At 37.9% G+C, this 18,075-nt stretch overlaps 3 protein-coding genes across 3 annotated transcripts; all 3 read right to left on the bottom strand.

The window, feature by feature from the left end:
- Positions 1-3,382: 3,382 nt before the first annotated feature.
- LOC132797648 (uncharacterized) lies at positions 3,383-4,800 on the bottom strand. The gene is made up of 2 exons (XM_060809406.1): positions 4,607-4,800; positions 3,383-3,744 (listed from the first exon to the last, which is right to left on the bottom strand). The coding sequence occupies exons 1-2, from the start codon at positions 4,611-4,613 to the stop codon at positions 3,398-3,400; spliced, it is 354 nt and encodes a 117-aa protein (XP_060665389.1). The 5' UTR covers positions 4,614-4,800; the 3' UTR covers positions 3,383-3,397.
- A 3,731-nt stretch (positions 4,801-8,531) lies between these two features.
- Positions 8,532-9,763, bottom strand: LOC132797679 (uncharacterized). The gene is made up of 2 exons (XM_060809428.1): positions 9,571-9,763; positions 8,532-8,900 (listed from the first exon to the last, which is right to left on the bottom strand). The coding sequence occupies exons 1-2, from the start codon at positions 9,575-9,577 to the stop codon at positions 8,554-8,556; spliced, it is 354 nt and encodes a 117-aa protein (XP_060665411.1). The 5' UTR covers positions 9,578-9,763; the 3' UTR covers positions 8,532-8,553.
- Positions 9,764-13,319: 3,556 nt separating this feature from the next.
- Positions 13,320-14,527, bottom strand: LOC132797683 (uncharacterized). The gene is made up of 2 exons (XM_060809432.1): positions 14,372-14,527; positions 13,320-13,670 (listed from the first exon to the last, which is right to left on the bottom strand). The coding sequence occupies exons 1-2, from the start codon at positions 14,376-14,378 to the stop codon at positions 13,324-13,326; spliced, it is 354 nt and encodes a 117-aa protein (XP_060665415.1). The 5' UTR covers positions 14,379-14,527; the 3' UTR covers positions 13,320-13,323.
- Positions 14,528-18,075: the final 3,548 nt, after the last annotated feature.

The following is an 18,075-nucleotide window of genomic DNA, read 5'->3' as shown; positions in this document are numbered from 1 at the left end:
GTTCGTTAAATTATTTATTTCTTTATTTTTCTTGTCATTTCATGATGTTGTTAATATTGAAGTTACTGTTGTCATATGTTAATAAATTAAGTATGTCCGCTTAATTGTTTAATTTTTTTGTATGAGGATAGTTGAGTGTCGAGGAGCTTCTCTGAGGGATCCTGTTATTTAAATTGATTTTTACGATGGCATTGCAGGATCATGGTAGGGTGGGCGTCTGCACCAATGAGTGCACCGTAAAGGAGAAGTGCTCCAAGTCACCCTGCCCCTTTTAGTGCTTTTCTGCTATTCCGCCTTCTATCATATGTTCAAATTTCTACGCACAAACCACATGTACTTTTTTTCAAGTGAAAATAAAATACCACAAAGTTCAAGTTTCTAATAATTAGAAAAAGTGAAAGTGTTATTATTTATTCCAACGACGCCCCCCTACACACACAGCTTCACCACAGACAGTCACTAACACAAGGAAAGATCTTTCTGCGTGGGAGTCGCCGAATGTATGTAAGTCTGTTTCCCTCCGACTAATTGATTATATACATATGAGTTAGAGCTTTTGGTGCATCTCACCATAGCGCTGCTAAAGCTGCTACTGCAGTTCCAGCGGTCAATGACCTTATAAGGCTAGCCATATACAGGCCTGCATTGGTGACAGTCATCAGCTGATCCTCCTACAATTGCTTGCGCAGCTTTTCTCGTTAAAAGATAGATCATGTTTGCCTATATTCATTGTGCTTTCCATCATTCTCAATGAAGTCATTTTAATTGCAAAATTCTTAAATTATTAGTAATTTTCAAAACCAAAAATAATTATTTATATAATATTTATGCTAGAACATATTTTATATTTATAGGTTAATTATTTTTAGTCTTTATTTATTTATTTTTTTTCTTTTTTGCCTTATCTGTTCACTTTCTGCCTCATGTTAGTTCGTTAAATTATTTATTTCTTTATTTTTCTTGTCATTTCATAATGTTGTTAATATTGAAGTTACTGTTGTCATATGTTAATAAATTAAGTATGTCCGCTTAATTGTTTAATTTTTTGTATGAGGATAGTTGAGTGACGAGGAGCTTCTCTGAGGGATCCTGTTATTTAAATTGATTTTTACGATGGCATTGCAGGATCATAGTAGGGTGGGCGTCTGCACCAATGAGTGCACCGTAAAGGAGAAGTGCTCCAAGTCGAAGGTAGATCCCTAACTTATCTTTTCTCCAGTTTTCTTTCAACTCTTTTGTTTACTGTCCTTGTATGTCCATATTACTTTTCCCCCCTCAACTTAAGTACGCGAATTTTTTAATAAGATAGTTAATCCATGGAAGCACGTAGCGGAAAGGACAATTTTTTCCACACCCATCCGACCAGACAACAGCCGTAGCGATCGCGTACGCCTTTCATGGCGCTACATTTACACCAGCTTCCTTCAGCGAACTAGCTTCGTTGTACGCTACAGTTTAATTATATTAATTGGCGCCCAAACGTGAGGACAGGTTAGCTTTATTGTTTTATTGTATTGTTGTATGTTAGCTAGCGTGTTTCGATTGATTATAGCACATGTGCATCAAAAGCGCAATCCCTAAATAAATTGAATTTCAAAACAAAATCTAAACATGTTTTTATTTTTTTATTTTTAAACTGACTGTTTAATTTCTGTGTAACAAGTATGTTTTAACGCCGGAAATTTCTACCGCTTTCACACTATTTTCGATGTGAACAGGGTCACTTCCAGTCATCGCATATACAAGGGTTGTTTCCTTCGGCTGCTGCTGAGCATCATTGCTATTATTTGTTAGCAGGAGTGTTACCAACGTATTCAATTTATCATCTATTTGTTCCATGAGTGAATCGCTTGCACTCCCTAAGTTTTGAACCAACCAATCAAGCGTTCGGTTAACGCGCGCTTGAATAATTATACGTTTCAACTCTTTTAAAAATATTTGACGTTGCTCCAGTGCATCCGGTGGCTGCTGCGACACTGTCTCATTATTGTCTGCGATGTAAAATTAAGAATAATAATAATTAATAATAATAATAATAATAATAATAATAATAATAATAATAATAATAATAATAATAATAATAATAATAATAATAATAATAATAATAATAATAATAATAATAATAATAATAATAATCTAAATTGAAATTAATAGAACATCAAAGCCTGCCTGAACTTAACCTCACATTTCATACTATTTCTGCTAACACAAGGAAAGATCTTTCTGCGTGGGAGTCGCCGAATGTATGTAAGTCTGTTTCCTCCGACTAATTGATTATATACATATGAGTTAGAGCTTTTGGTGCATCTCACCATAGCGCTGCTAAAGCTGCTACTGCAGTTCCAGCGGTCAATGACCTTATAAGGCTAGCCATATACAGGCCTGCATTGAGTGACAGTCATCAGCTGATCCTCCTACAATTGCTTGCGCAGCTTTTCTCGTTAAAAGATAGATCATGTTTGCCTATATTCATTGTGCTTTCCATCATTCTCAATGAAGTCATTTTAATTGCAAAATTCTTAAATTATTAGTAATTTTCAAAACCAAAATAATTATTTATATAATATTTATGCTAGAACATATTTTATATTTATAGGTTAATTATTTTTAGTCTTTATTTATTTATTTTTTTTTTTTTGCCTTATCTGTTCACTTTCTGCCTCATGTTAGTTCGTTAAATTATTTATTTCTTTATTTTTCTTGTCATTTCATGATGTTGTTAATATTGAAGTTACTGTTGTCATATGTTAATAAATTAAGTATGTCCGCTTAATTGTTTAATTTTTTTGTATGAGGATAGTTGAGTGTCGAGGAGCTTCTCTGAGGGATCCTGTTATTTAAATTGATTTTTACGATGGCATTGCAGGATCATAGTAGGGTGGGCGTCTGCACCAATGAGTGCACCGTAAAGGAGAAGTGCTCCAAGTCGAAGGTAGATCCCTAACTTATCTTTTCTCCAGTTTTTCTTTCAACTCTTTTGTTTACTGTCCTTGTATGTCCATATTACTTTTTTCCCCCTCCAACTTAAGTACGCGAATTTTTTTTAATAATATAGTTAATCCATGGAAGCACGTAGCGGAAAGGATAATTTTTTTTTCCACACCCATCCGACCAGACAACAGCCGTAGCGATCGCGTACGCCTTTCATGGCGCTACATTTACACCAGCTTCCTTCAGCGAACTAGCTTCGTTGTACGCTACAGTTTAATTATATTAATTGGCGCCCAAACGTGAGGACAGGTTAGCTTTATTGTTTTATTGTATTGTTGTATGTTAGCTAGCGTGTTTCGATTGATTATAGCACATGTGCATCAAAAGCGCAATCCCTAAATAAATTGAATTTCAAAACAAAATCTAAACATGTTTTTTAATTTTTTTTTATTTTTAAACTGACTGTTTAATTTCTGTGTAACAAGTATGTTTTAACGCCGGAAATTTCTACCGCTTTCACACTATTTTCGATGTGAACAGGGTCACTTCCAGTCATCGCATATACAAGGGTTGTTTCCTTCGGCTGCTGCTGAGCATCATTGCTATTATTTGTTAGCAGGAGTGTTACCAACGTATTCAATTTATCATCTATTTGTTCCATGAGTGAATCGCTTGCACTCCCTAAGTTTTGAACCAACCAATCAAGCGTTCGGTTAACGCGCGCTTGAATAATTATACGTTTCAACTCTTTTAAAAATATTTGACGTTGCTCCAGTGCATCCGGTGGCTGCTGCGACACTGTCTCATTATTGTCTGCGATGTAAAATTAAGAATAATAATAATTAATAATAATAATAATAATAATAATAATAATAATAATAATAATAATAATAATAATAATAATAATAATAATAATAATAATAATAATAATAATAATAATAATAATAATAATAATAATAATAATAATAATAATAATAATAATAATAATAATAATAATAATAATAATAATAATAATAATAATAATAATAATAATAATAATAATAATAATAATAATAATAATAATAATAATAATAATAATAATAATAATAATAATATAATAATAATAATAATAATAATAATAATAATAATAATAATAATAATAATAATCTAAATTGAAATTAATAGAACATCAAAGCCTGCCTGAACTTAACCTCACATTTCATACTATTTCTGCAGTGTCGATATATATATGTAATACAAATATACATATTATGTATTTACATATGTACGTGTATTAATGTGCATACACACATATAATTCGTACCCTCAATTCGAGTTTTTTGTTGGGATCGTTAATGGCAAATCAAAACTTTGAACGCGTTTTATTCGAAACACAGTTTTTGTTTCACACTTTACGCATACAATAAGCACTTTACGTGACGGCCATTTTGTTTTCTTAATTTTTTTTTACAAGTCATTTCTACAGCATGAAAATGCATTAAAAATTAATCACACACACACACTCATACTGCTCACTCACGCACACAGCTCACACACTCAGCGGACCTATTCTTTTTTCTTGCGCATGCAAATATCTATGTAAGTGTGCTCGCGGTACACTTGCGCAGCTTGCACAAAATTTTTTATTTTATTACACAACTTTTATTATAATATTCACACAGTTAGCAAAACTCACCTGACATGTTGATGCGTCGATTCTCCAACAACCAATGACGTTTACATATATCCTCGAAATGACCAAATTCAGTGTTGCCTTACTCTGTGAGTGCCTTTGTCGTTACTTTACCGATTGACATGTACTAGTTTCTGATCTGACATTTGTCTGCCAATCGACAAATTCCGATGCTTTTCCCATCAATAGGAAATCAAATTTTTTGTTTGTGGCCACAACTAAAAGTAAACAAAAAAAAAACTTTGAAAAACTGGCGAACTAAATTCACCAGACGCAATGGAAGCAGTTACATACTTTGAATGGTTTTGGTCGGCGATCGGGTCAGCGCACGAGTGCAGCCGAAGGCGCAAAGCCGAAGCACCAAAATTGTCATCAGCAGCAGCGTTAAGCGCAAATACAAAAACAAAAGCTTCAGCAAAATCAAATCAAAATGGCGGTCAAGCAGAATGTAAACAAAGGGAAAAGCAGAACAACTGCTGCGCAAGCGTCAACATCGACGTCGACGTCGACATCGACATCGCATTCGCCATTGGAATTACTTGTGGTGGGCCATCAACTACACATACACCCCTTGCAAGTGACTTCCCCGTCAGTACGCTGTAATTTGAATACGCATGTGCAGCATTTTGGTAATGCAGCTGAAAACTTGCACTTTTTGCAAGATGGCGAATTTGTATACATCTATGAAAATTGTATGACGGCAGCGCCGTGGCCAACGCAAGGCAAGTCCAACTCCCAGATGCCGTTATTGACCTTGGCCCAGCAAGTGGTTGACCGCCGATTCCTGGCCGAACTTATGGATGAGTTATTCATACGCGACACCTAAGCTATCTTTTGACAAACACACACACATGCAAAGCATTGTACATTCTAAGCTAACTAAGTAGTATCTCTAAAAAAAACTTTGGTTTCACTGTCAACAGCGTTATAAATTGTGTATTTCGCCAAAGTCACGCTCCCGCTCGCCGTCACCCCATCGACCGGCCTCGCCGACGTCCGAGGAGGCCTTTCCGACGTCGCTCGCATCCTTGCTGCAGGACAAGGCTGTGAGCATACTTCCGACGGCCAACATCCTGATCGACACCGGATGCAAGACATTTGAGATGCGAGCGCTGATCGACCCGTGCGCGGCGACCAGCCGTATCAGCGCATCTTTGGCAACAGCCTACCGGCTATCCGTCACCCGCGTTGGTACGGAAGGCGTCTGCACGGCGATCATCCGCTCACGGACATCCGAGTTCCGTCGAAGGTGCTGCTGCAGGTAGACTCGCAACTCTGCAGCCGCACCCCCCTCCGACCCGTCGATGGCGAGAACGCTCGCCAACGAACGCTGGTTCCAGCCATCGACGGTGTCCCTGGTGCTCGGCACTGATGTGTATCCTCACATCATCCTACCTGGCCTCCTGCCGAGCACCAACGGTTTGCCAATGGCCCAGAATTCCACCTTGGGTTGGATTCTGTCCGGTCCATTTGGACAATGATACCGTTTTGCAACTCATTGCAAGGGGGGGAGGATGTTGATGCCAGATGACTGCAGGTGTGACCACTCAGGCCAGCTGACAGTGTGGTCGCGACCGTGGCATACGCACAGACACACTGTTCTTGGTTTTCCTCTGAAGATGGTCACCCTGCCCCTTTTAGTGCTTTTCTGCTATTCCGCCTTCTATCATATGTTCAAATTTCTACGCACAAACCACATGTACTTTTTTTCAAGTGAAAATAAAATACCACAAAGTTCAAGTTTCTAATAATTAGAAAAAGTGAAAGTGTTATTATTTATTCCAACGACGCCCCCCTACACACACAGCTTCACCACAGACAGTCACTAACACAAGGAAAGATCTTTCTGCGTGGGAGTCGCCGAATGTATGTAAGTCTGTTTCCCTCCGACTAATTGATTATATACATATGAGTTAGAGCTTTTGGTGCATCTCACCATAGCGCTGCTAAAGCTGCTACTGCAGTTCCAGCGGTCAATGACCTTATAAGGCTAGCCATATACAGGCCTGCATTGAGTGACAGTCATCAGCTGATCCTCCTACAATTGCTTGCGCAGCTTTTCTCGTTAAAAGATAGATCATGTTTGCCTATATTCATTGTGCTTTCCATCATTCTCAATGAAGTCATTTTAATTGCAAAATTCTTAAATTATTAGTAATTTTCAAAACCAAAAATAATTATTTATATAATATTTATGCTAGAACATATTTTATATTTATAGGTTAATTATTTTTAGTCTTTATTTATTTATTTTTTTCTTTTTTGCCTTATCTGTTCACTTTCTGCCTCATGTTAGTTCGTTAAATTATTTATTTCTTTATTTTTCTTGTCATTTCATGATGTTGTTAATATTGAAGTTACTGTTGTCATATGTTAATAAATTAAGTATGTCCGCTTAATTGTTTAATTTTTTGTATGAGGATAGTTGAGTGTCGAGGAGCTTCTCTGAGGGATCCTGTTATTTAAATTGATTTTACGATGGCATTGCAGGATCATGGTAGGGTGGGCGTCTGCACCAATGAGTGCACCGTAAAGGAGAAGTGCTCCAAGTCACCCTGCCCCTTTTAGTGCTTTTCTGCTATTCCGCCTTCTATCATATGTTCAAATTTCTACGCACAAACCACATGTACTTTTTTTCAAGTGAAAATAAAATACCACAAAGTTCAAGTTTCTAATAATTAGAAAAAGTGAAAGTGTTATTATTTATTCCAACGACGCCCCCCTACACACACAGCTTCACCACAGACAGTCACTAACACAAGGAAAGATCTTTCTGCGTGGGAGTCGCCGAATGTATGTAAGTCTGTTTCCCTCCGACTAATTGATTATATACATATGAGTTAGAGCTTTTGGTGCATCTCACCATAGCGCTGCTAAAGCTGCTACTGCAGTTCCAGCGGTCAATGACCTTATAAGGCTAGCCATATACAGGCCTGCATTGAGTGACAGTCATCAGCTGATCCTCCTACAATTGCTTGCGCAGCTTTTCTCGTTAAAAGATAGATCATGTTTGCCTATATTCATTGTGCTTTCCATCATTCTCAATGAAGTCATTTTAATTGCAAAATTCTTAAATTATTAGTAATTTTCAAAACCAAAAATAATTATTTATATAATATTTATGCTAGAACATATTTTATATTTATAGGTTAATTATTTTTAGTCTTTATTTATTTATTTTTTTTCTTTTTTGCCTTATCTGTTCACTTTCTGCCTCATGTTAGTTCGTTAAATTATTTATTTCTTTATTTTTCTTGTCATTTCATAATGTTGTTAATATTGAAGTTACTGTTGTCATATGTTAATAAATTAAGTATGTCCGCTTAATTGTTTAATTTTTTTGTATGAGGATAGTTGAGTGACGAGGAGCTTCTCTGAGGGATCCTGTTATTTAAATTGATTTTACGATGGCATTGCAGGATCATAGTAGGGTGGGCGTCTGCACCAATGAGTGCACCGTAAAGGAGAAGTGCTCCAAGTCGAAGGTAGATCCCTAACTTATCTTTTCTCCAGTTTTTCTTTCAACTCTTTTGTTTACTGTCCTTGTATGTCCATATTACTTTTTTCCCCCTCCAACTTAAGTACGCGAATTTTTTTTAATAAGATAGTTAATCCATGGAAGCACGTAGCGGAAAGGACAATTTTTTTTTCCACACCCATCCGACCAGACAACAGCCGTAGCGATCGCGTACGCCTTTCATGGCGCTACATTTACACCAGCTTCCTTCAGCGAACTAGCTTCGTTGTACGCTACAGTTTAATTATATTAATTGGCGCCCAAACGTGAGGACAGGTTAGCTTTATTGTTTTATTGTATTGTTGTATGTTAGCTAGCGTGTTTCGATTGATTATAGCACATGTGCATCAAAAGCGCAATCCCTAAATAAATTGAATTTCAAAACAAAATCTAAACATGTTTTTTTATTTTTTTTTATTTTTAAACTGACTGTTTAATTTCTGTGTAACAAGTATGTTTTAACGCCGGAAATTTCTACCGCTTTCACACTATTTTCGATGTGAACAGGGTCACTTCCAGTCATCGCATATACAAGGGTTGTTTCCTTCGGCTGCTGCTGAGCATCATTGCTATTATTTGTTAGCAGGAGTGTTACCAACGTATTCAATTTATCATCTATTTGTTCCATGAGTGAATCGCTTGCACTCCCTAAGTTTTGAACCAACCAATCAAGCGTTCGGTTAACGCGCGCTTGAATAATTATACGTTTCAACTCTTTTAAAAATATTTGACGTTGCTCCAGTGCATCCGGTGGCTGCTGCGACACTGTCTCATTATTGTCTGCGATGTAAAATTAAGAATAATAATAATTAATAATAATAATAATAATAATAATAATAATAATAATAATAATAATAATAATAATAATAATAATAATAATAATAATAATAATAATAATAATAATAATAATAATAATAATCTAAATTGAAATTAATAGAACATCAAAGCCTGCCTGAACTTAACCTCACATTTCATACTATTTCTGCAGTGTCGATATATATATGTAATACATATATACATATTATGTATTTACATATGTACGTGTATTAATGTGCATACACACACATATAATTCGTACCCTCAATTCGAGTTTTTTGTTGGGATCGTTAATGGCAAATCAAAACTTTGAACGCGTTTTATTCGAAACACAGTTTTTGTTTCACACTTTACGCATACAATAAGCACTTTACGTGACGGCCATTTTGTTTTCTTAATTTTTTTTTACAAGTCATTTCTACAGCATGAAAATGCATTAAAAATTAATCACACACACACACTCATACTGCTCACTCACGCACACAGCTCACACACTCAGCGGACCTATTCTTTTTTCTTGCGCATGCAAATATCTATGTAAGTGTGCTCGCGGTACACTTGCGCAGCTTGCACAAAATTTTTTATTTTATTACACAACTTTTATTATAATATTCACACAGTTAGCAAAACTCACCTGACATGTTGATGCGTCGATTCTCCAACAACCAATGACGTTTACATATATCCTCGAAATGACCAAATTCAGTGTTGCCTTACTCTGTGAGTGCCTTTGTCGTTACTTTACCGATTGACATGTACTAGTTTCTGATCTGACATTTGTCTGCCAATCGACAAATTCCGATGCTTTTCCCATCAATAGGAAATCAAATTTTTTGTTTGTGGCCACAACTAAAAGTAAACAAAAAACTTTTGAAAAACTGGCGAACTAAATTCACCAGACGCAATGGAAGCAGTTACATACTTTGAATGGTTTTGGTCGGCGATCGGGTCAGCGCACGAGTGCAGCCGAAGGCGCAAAGCCGAAGCACCAAAAATTGTCATCAGCAGCAGCGTTAAGCGCAAATACAAAAACAAAAGCTTCAGCAAAATCAAATCAAAATGGCGGTCAAGCAGAATGTAAACAAAGGGAAAAGCAGAACAACTGCTGCGCAAGCGTCAACATCGACGTCGACGTCGACATCGACATCGCATTCGCCATTGGAATTACTTGTGGTGGGCCATCAACTACACATACACCCCTTGCAAGTGACTTCCCCGTCAGTACGCTGTAATTTGAATACGCATGTGCAGCATTTTGGTAATGCAGCTGAAAACTTGCACTTTTTGCAAGATGGCGAATTTGTATACATCTATGAAAATTGTATGACGGCAGCGCCGTGGCCAACGCAAGGCAAGTCCAACTCCCAGATGCCGTTATTGACCTTGGCCCAGCAAGTGGTTGACCGCCGATTCCTGGCCGAACTTATGGATGAGTTATTCATACGCGACACCTAAGCTATCTTTTGACAAACACACACACATGCAAAGCATTGTACATTCTAAGCTAACTAAGTAGTATCTCTAAAAAAAACTTTGGTTTCACTGTCAACAGCGTTATAAATTGTGTATTTCGCCAAAGTCACGCTCCCGCTCGCCGTCACCCCATCGACCGGCCTCGCCGACGTCCGAGGAGGCCTTTCCGACGTCGCTCGCATCCTTGCTGCAGGACAAGGCTGTGAGCATACTTCCGACGGCCAACATCCTGATCGACACCGGATGCAAGACATTTGAGATGCGAGCGCTGATCGACCCGTGCGCGGCGACCAGCCGTATCAGCGCATCTTTGGCAACAGCCTACCGGCTATCCGTCACCCGCGTTGGTACGGAAGGCGTCTGCACGGCGATCATCCGCTCACGGACATCCGAGTTCCGTCGAAGGTGCTGCTGCAGGTAGACTCGCAACTCTGCAGCCGCACCCTCCGACCCGTCGATGGCGAGAACGCTCGCCAACGAACGCTGGTTCCAGCCATCGACGGTGTCCCTGGTGCTCGGCACTGATGTGTATCCTCACATCATCCTACCTGGCCTCCTGCCGAGCACCAACGGTTTGCCAATGGCCCAGAATTCCACCTTGGGTTGGATTCTGTCCGGTCCATTTGGACAATGATACCGTTTTGCAACTCATTGCAAGGGGGGGAGGATGTTGATGCCAGATGACTGCAGGTGTGACCACTCAGGCCAGCTGACAGTGTGGTCGCGACCGTGGCATACGCACAGACACACTGTTCTTGGTTTTCCTCTGAAGATGGTCACCCTGCCCCTTTTAGTGCTTTTCTGCTATTCCGCCTTCTATCATATGTTCAAATTTCTACGCACAAACCACATGTACTTTTTTCAAGTGAAAATAAAATACCACAAAGTTCAAGTTTCTAATAATTAGAAAAAGTGAAAGTGTTATTATTTATTCCAACGACGCCCCCCTACACACACAGCTTCACCACAGACAGTCACTAACACAAGGAAAGATCTTTCTGCGTGGGAGTCGCCGAATGTATGTAAGTCTGTTTCCCTCCGACTAATTGATTATATACATATGAGTTAGAGCTTTTGGTGCATCTCACCATAGCGCTGCTAAAGCTGCTACTGCAGTTCCAGCGGTCAATGACCTTATAAGGCTAGCCATATACAGGCCTGCATTGAGTGACAGTCATCAGCTGATCCTCCTACAATTGCTTGCGCAGCTTTTCTCGTTAAAAGATAGATCATGTTTGCCTATATTCATTGTGCTTTCCATCATTCTCAATGAAGTCATTTTAATTGCAAAATTCTTAAATTATTAGTAATTTTTCAAAACCAAAAATAATTATTTATATTATATTTATGCTAGAACATATTTTATATTTATAGGTTAATTATTTTTAGTCTTTATTTATTTATTTTTTTTTTTTGTCTTATCTGTTCACTTTCTGCCTCATGTTAGTTCGTTAAATTATTTATTTCTTTATTTTTCTTGTCATTTCATGATGTTGTTAATATTGAAGTTACTGTTGTCATATGTTAATAAATTAAGTATGTCCGCTTAATTGTTTAATTTTTTTGTATGAGGATAGTTGAGTGACGAGGAGCTTCTCTGAGGGATCCTGTTATTTAAATTGATTTTTACGATGGCATTGCAGGATCATGGTAGGGTGGGCGTCTGCACCAATGAGTGCACCGTAAAGGAGAAGTGCTCCAAGTCACCCTGCCCCTTTTAGTGCTTTTCTGCTATTCCGCCTTCTATCATATGTTCAAATTTCTACGCACAAACCACATGTACTTTTTTTCAAGTGAAAATAAAATACCACAAAGTTCAAGTTTCTAATAATTAGAAAAAGTGAAAGTGTTATTATTTATTCCAACGACGCCCCCCTACACACACAGCTTCACCACAGACAGTCACTAACACAAGGAAAGATCTTTCTGCGTGGGAGTCGCCGAATGTATGTAAGTCTGTTTCCCTCCGACTAATTGATTATATACATATGAGTTAGAGCTTTTGGTGCATCTCACCATAGCGCTGCTAAAGCTGCTACTGCAGTTCCAGCGGTCAATGACCTTATAAGGCTAGCCATATACAGGCCTGCATTGGTGACAGTCATCAGCTGATCCTCCTACAATTGCTTGCGCAGCTTTTCTCGTTAAAAGATAGATCATGTTTGCCTATATTCATTGTGCTTTCCATCATTCTCAATGAAGTCATTTTAATTGCAAAATTCTTAAATTATTAGTAATTTTCAAAACCAAAAATAATTATTTATATAATATTTATGCTAGAACATATTTTATATTTATAGGTTAATTATTTTTAGTCTTTATTTATTTATTTTTTTTCTTTTTTGCCTTATCTGTTCACTTTCTGCCTCATGTTAGTTCGTTAAATTATTTATTTCTTTATTTTTCTTGTCATTTCATAATGTTGTTAATATTGAAGTTACTGTTGTCATATGTTAATAAATTAAGTATGTCCGCTTAATTGTTTAATTTTTTTGTATGAGGATAGTTGAGTGACGAGGAGCTTCTCCTTTTTTCCCCCTCCAACTTAAGTACGCGAATTTTTTTTAATAATATAGTTAATCCATGGAAGCACGTAGCGGAAAGGATAATTTTTTTTTCCACACCCATCCGACCAGACAACAGCCGTAGCGATCGCGTACGCCTTTCATGGCGCTACATTTACACCAGCTTCCTTCAGCGAACTAGCTTCGTTGTACGCTACAGTTTAATTATATTAATTGGCGCCCAAACGTGAGGACAGGTTAGCTTTATTGTTTTATTGTATTGTTGTATGTTAGCTAGCGTGTTTCGATTGATTATAGCACATGTGCATCAAAAGCGCAATCCCTAAATAAATTGAATTTCAAAACAAAATCTAAACATGTTTTTATTTTTTTATTTTTAAACTGACTGTTTAATTTCTGTGTAACAAGTATGTTTTAACGCCGGAAATTTCTACCGCTTTCACACTATTTTCGATGTGAACAGGGTCACTTCCAGTCATCGCATATACAAGGGTTGTTTCCTTCGGCTGCTGCTGAGCATCATTGCTATTATTTGTTAGCAGGAGTGTTACCAACGTATTCAATTTATCATCTATTTGTTCCATGAGTGAATCGCTTGCACTCCCTAAGTTTTGAACCAACCAATCAAGCGTTCGGTTAACGCGCGCTTGAATAATTATACGTTTCAACTCTTTTAAAAATATTTGACGTTGCTCCAGTGCATCCGGTGGCTGCTGCGACACTGTCTCATTATTGTCTGCGATGTAAAATTAAGAATAATAATAATTAATAATAATAATAATAATAATAATAATAATAATAATAATAATAATAATAATAATAATAATAATAATAATAATAATAATAATAATAATAATAATAATAATAATAATAATAATAATAATAATAATAATAATAATCTTATAAATTAAATTGAAATTAATAGAACATCAAAGCCTGCCTGAACTTAACCTCACATTTCATACTATTTCTGCAGTGTCGCCATATATATGTAATACATATATACATATTATGTATTTACATATGTACGTGTATTAATGTGCATACACACACATATAATTCGTACCCTCAATTCGAGTTTTTTGTTGGGATCGTTAATGGCAAATCAAAACTTTGAACGCGTTTTATTCGAAACACAGTTTTTGTTTCACACTTTACGCATACAATAAGCACTTTACGTGACGGCCATTTTGTTTTCTTAATTTTTTTTTACAAGTCATTTCTACAGCATGAAAATGCATTAAAATTAATCACACACACACACTCATACTGCTCACTCACGCACACAGCTCACACACTCAGCGGACCTATTCTTTTTTCTTGCGCATGCAAATATCTATGTAAGTGTGCTCGCGGTACACTTGCGCAGCTTGCACAAAATTTTTTATTTTATTACACAACTTTTATTATAATATTCACACAGTTAGCAAAACTCACCTGACATGTTGATGCGTCGATTCTCCAACAACCAATGACGTTTACATATATCCTCGAAATGACCAAATTCAGTGTTGCCTTACTCTGTGAGTGCCTTTGTCGTTACTTTACCGATTGACATGTACTAGTTTCTGATCTGACATTTGTCTGCCAATCGACAAATTCCGATGCTTTTCCCATCAATAGGAAATCAAATTTTTGTTTGTGGCCACAACTAAAAGTAAACAAAAAACTTTGAAAAACTGGCGAACTAAATTCACCAGACGCAATGGAAGCAGTTACATACTTTGAATGGTTTTGGTCGGCGATCGGGTCAGCGCACGAGTGCAGCCGAAGGCGCAAAGCCGAAGCACCAAAATTGTCATCAGCAGCAGCGTTAAGCGCAAATACAAAAACAAAAGCTTCAGCAAAATCAAATCAAAATGGCGGTCAAGCAGAATGTAAACAAAGGGAAAAGCAGAACAACTGCTGCGCAAGCGTCAACATCGACGTCGACGTCGACATCGACATCGCATTCGCCATTGGAATTACTTGTGGTGGGCCATCAACTACACATACACCCCTTGCAAGTGACTTCCCCGTCAGTACGCTGTAATTTGAATACGCATGTGCAGCATTTTGGTAATGCAGCTGAAAACTTGCACTTTTTGCAAGATGGCGAATTTGTATACATCTATGAAAATTGTATGACGGCAGCGCCGTGGCCAACGCAAGGCAAGTCCAACTCCCAGATGCCGTTATTGACCTTGGCCCAGCAAGTGGTTGACCGCCGATTCCTGGCCGAACTTATGGATGAGTTATTCATACGCGACACCTAAGCTATCTTTTGACAAACACACACACATGCAAAGCATTGTACATTCTAAGCTAACTAAGTAGTATCTCTAAAAAAAAAACTTTGGTTTCACTGTCAACAGCGTTATAAATTGTGTATTTCGCCAAAGTCACGCTCCCGCTCGCCGTCACCCCATCGACCCGCCTCGCCGACGTCCGAGGAGGCCTTTCCGACGTCGCTCGCATCCTTGCTGCAGGACAAGGCTGTGAGCATACTTCCGACGGCCAACATCCTGATCGACACCGGATGCAAGACATTTGAGATGCGAGCGCTGATCGACCCGTGCGCGGCGACCAGCCGTATCAGCGCATCTTTGGCAACAGCCTACCGGCTATCCGTCACCCGCGTTGGTACGGAAGGCGTCTGCACGGCGATCATCCGCTCACGGACATCCGAGTTCCGTCGAAAGGTGCTGCTGCAGGTGGACTCGCAACTCTGCAGCCGCACCCCCCCCCCCCTCCGACCCGTCGATGGCGAGAACTTGGAGCAATTCCGCAGCATCACGCTCGCCAACGAACGCTGGTTCCAGCCATCGACGGTGTCCCTGGTGCTCGGCACTGATGTGTATCCTCACATCATCCTACCTGGCCTCCTGCCGAGCACCAACGGTTTGCCAATGGCCCAGAATTCCACCTTGGGTTGGATTCTGTCCGGTCCATTTGGACAATGATACCGTTTTGCAACTCATTGCAAGGGGGGGGGAGGATGTTGATGCCAGATGACTGCAGGTGTGACCACTCAGGCCAGCTGACAGTGTGGTCGCGACCGTGGCATACGCACAGACACACTGTTCTTGGTTTTCCTCTGAAGATGGTCACCCTGCCCCTTTTAGTGCTTTTCTGCTATTCCGCCTTCTATCATATGTTCAAATTTCTACGCACAAACCACATGTAATTTTTTTCAAGTGAAAATAAAATACCACAAAGTTCAAGTTTCTAATAATTAGAAAAAGTGAAAGTGTTATTATTTATTCCAACGACGCCCCCCTACACACACAGCTTCACCACAGACAGTCACTAACACAAGGAAAGATCTTTCTGCGTGGGAGTCGCCGAATGTATGTAAGTCTGTTTCCTCCGACTAATTGATTATATACATATGAGTTAGAGCTTTTGGTGCATCTCACCATAGCGCTGCTAAAGCTGCTACTGCAGTTCCAGCGGTCAATGACCTTATAAGGCTAGCCATATACAGGCCTGCATTGAGTGACAGTCATCAGCTGATCCTCCTACAATTGCTTGCGCAGCTTTTCTCGTTAAAAAGATAGATCATGTTTGCCTATATTCATTGTGCTTTCCATCATTCTCAATGAAGTCATTTTAATTCCAAAATTCTTAAATTATTAGTAATTTTCAAAACCAAAAATAATTATTTATATAATATTTATGCTAGAACATATTTTATATTTATAGGTTAATTATTTTTAGTCTTTATTTATTTATTTTTTCTTTTTTTGCCTTATCTGTTCACTTTCTGCCTCATGTTAGTTCGTTAAATTATTTATTTCTTTATTTTTCTTGTCATTTCATAATGTTGTTAATATTGAAGTTACTGTTGTCATATGTTAATAAATTAAGTATGTCCGCTTAATTGTTTAATTTTTTGTATGAGGATAGTTGAGTGACGAGGAGCTTCTCTGAGGGATCCTGTTATTTAAATTGATTTTACGATGGCATTGCAGGATCATGGTAGGGTGGGCGTCTGCACCAATGAGTGCACCGTAAAGGAGAAGTGCTCCAAGTCGAAGGTAGATCCCTAACTTATCTTTTCTCCAGTTTTTCTTTCAACTCTTTTGTTTACTGTCCTTGTATGTCCATATTCCTTTTTTCCCTCCAACTTAAGTACGCGAATTTTTTAATAATATAGTTAATCCATGGAAGCACGTAGCGGAAAGGATAATTTTTTCCACACCCATCCGACCAGACAACAGCCGTAGCGATCGCGTACGCCTTTCATGGCGCTACATTTACACCAGCTTCCTTCAGCGAACTAGCTTCGTTGTACGCTACAGTTTAATTATATTAATTGGCGCCCAAACGTGAGGACAGGTTAGCTTTATTGTTTTATTGTATTGTTGTATGTTAGCTAGCGTGTTTCGATTGATTATAGCACATGTGCATCAAAAGCGCAATCCCTAAATAAATTGAATTTCAAAACAAAATCTAAACATGTTTTTTTATTTTTTTTTTTTTAAACTGACTGTTTAATTTCTGTGTAACAAGTATGTTTTAACGCCGGAAATTTCTACCGCTTTCACACTATTTTCGATGTGAACAGGGTCACTTCCAGTCATCGCATATACAAGGGTTGTTTCCTTCGGCTGCTGCTGAGCATCATTGCTATTATTTGTTAGCAGGAGTGTTACCAACGTATTCAATTTATCATCTATTTGTTCCATGAGTGAATCGCTTGCACTCCCTAAGTTTTGAACCAACCAATCAATACGTTTCAACTCTTTTAAAAATATTTGACGTTGCTCCAGTGCATCCGGTGGCTGCTGCGACACTGTCTCATTATTGTCTGCGATGTAAAATTAAGAATAATAATTAATAATAATAATAATAATAATAATAATAATAATAATAATAATAATAATAATAATAATAATAATAATAATAATAATAATAATAATAATAATAATAATAATAATAATAATAATAATAATAATAATAATAATAATAATCTTATAAATTAAATTGAAATTAATAGAACATCAAAGCCTGCCTGAACTTAACCTCACATTTCATACTATTTCTGCAGTGTCGCCATTTTGCATGCACTTATTTATTCCAACGACGCCCCCTACACACACAGCTTCACCACAGACAGTCACTAACACAAGGAAAGATCTTTCTGCGTGGGAGTCGCC

Source organism: Drosophila nasuta, unplaced genomic scaffold (assembly GCF_023558535.2).
Source record: "Drosophila nasuta strain 15112-1781.00 unplaced genomic scaffold, ASM2355853v1 ctg16_pilon, whole genome shotgun sequence".
Lineage (NCBI taxonomy): Eukaryota > Metazoa > Arthropoda > Insecta > Diptera > Drosophilidae > Drosophila > Drosophila nasuta.
Note: the sequence above shows the minus strand (reverse complement) of the source record. Positions and strands in the feature narration are given on the sequence as shown.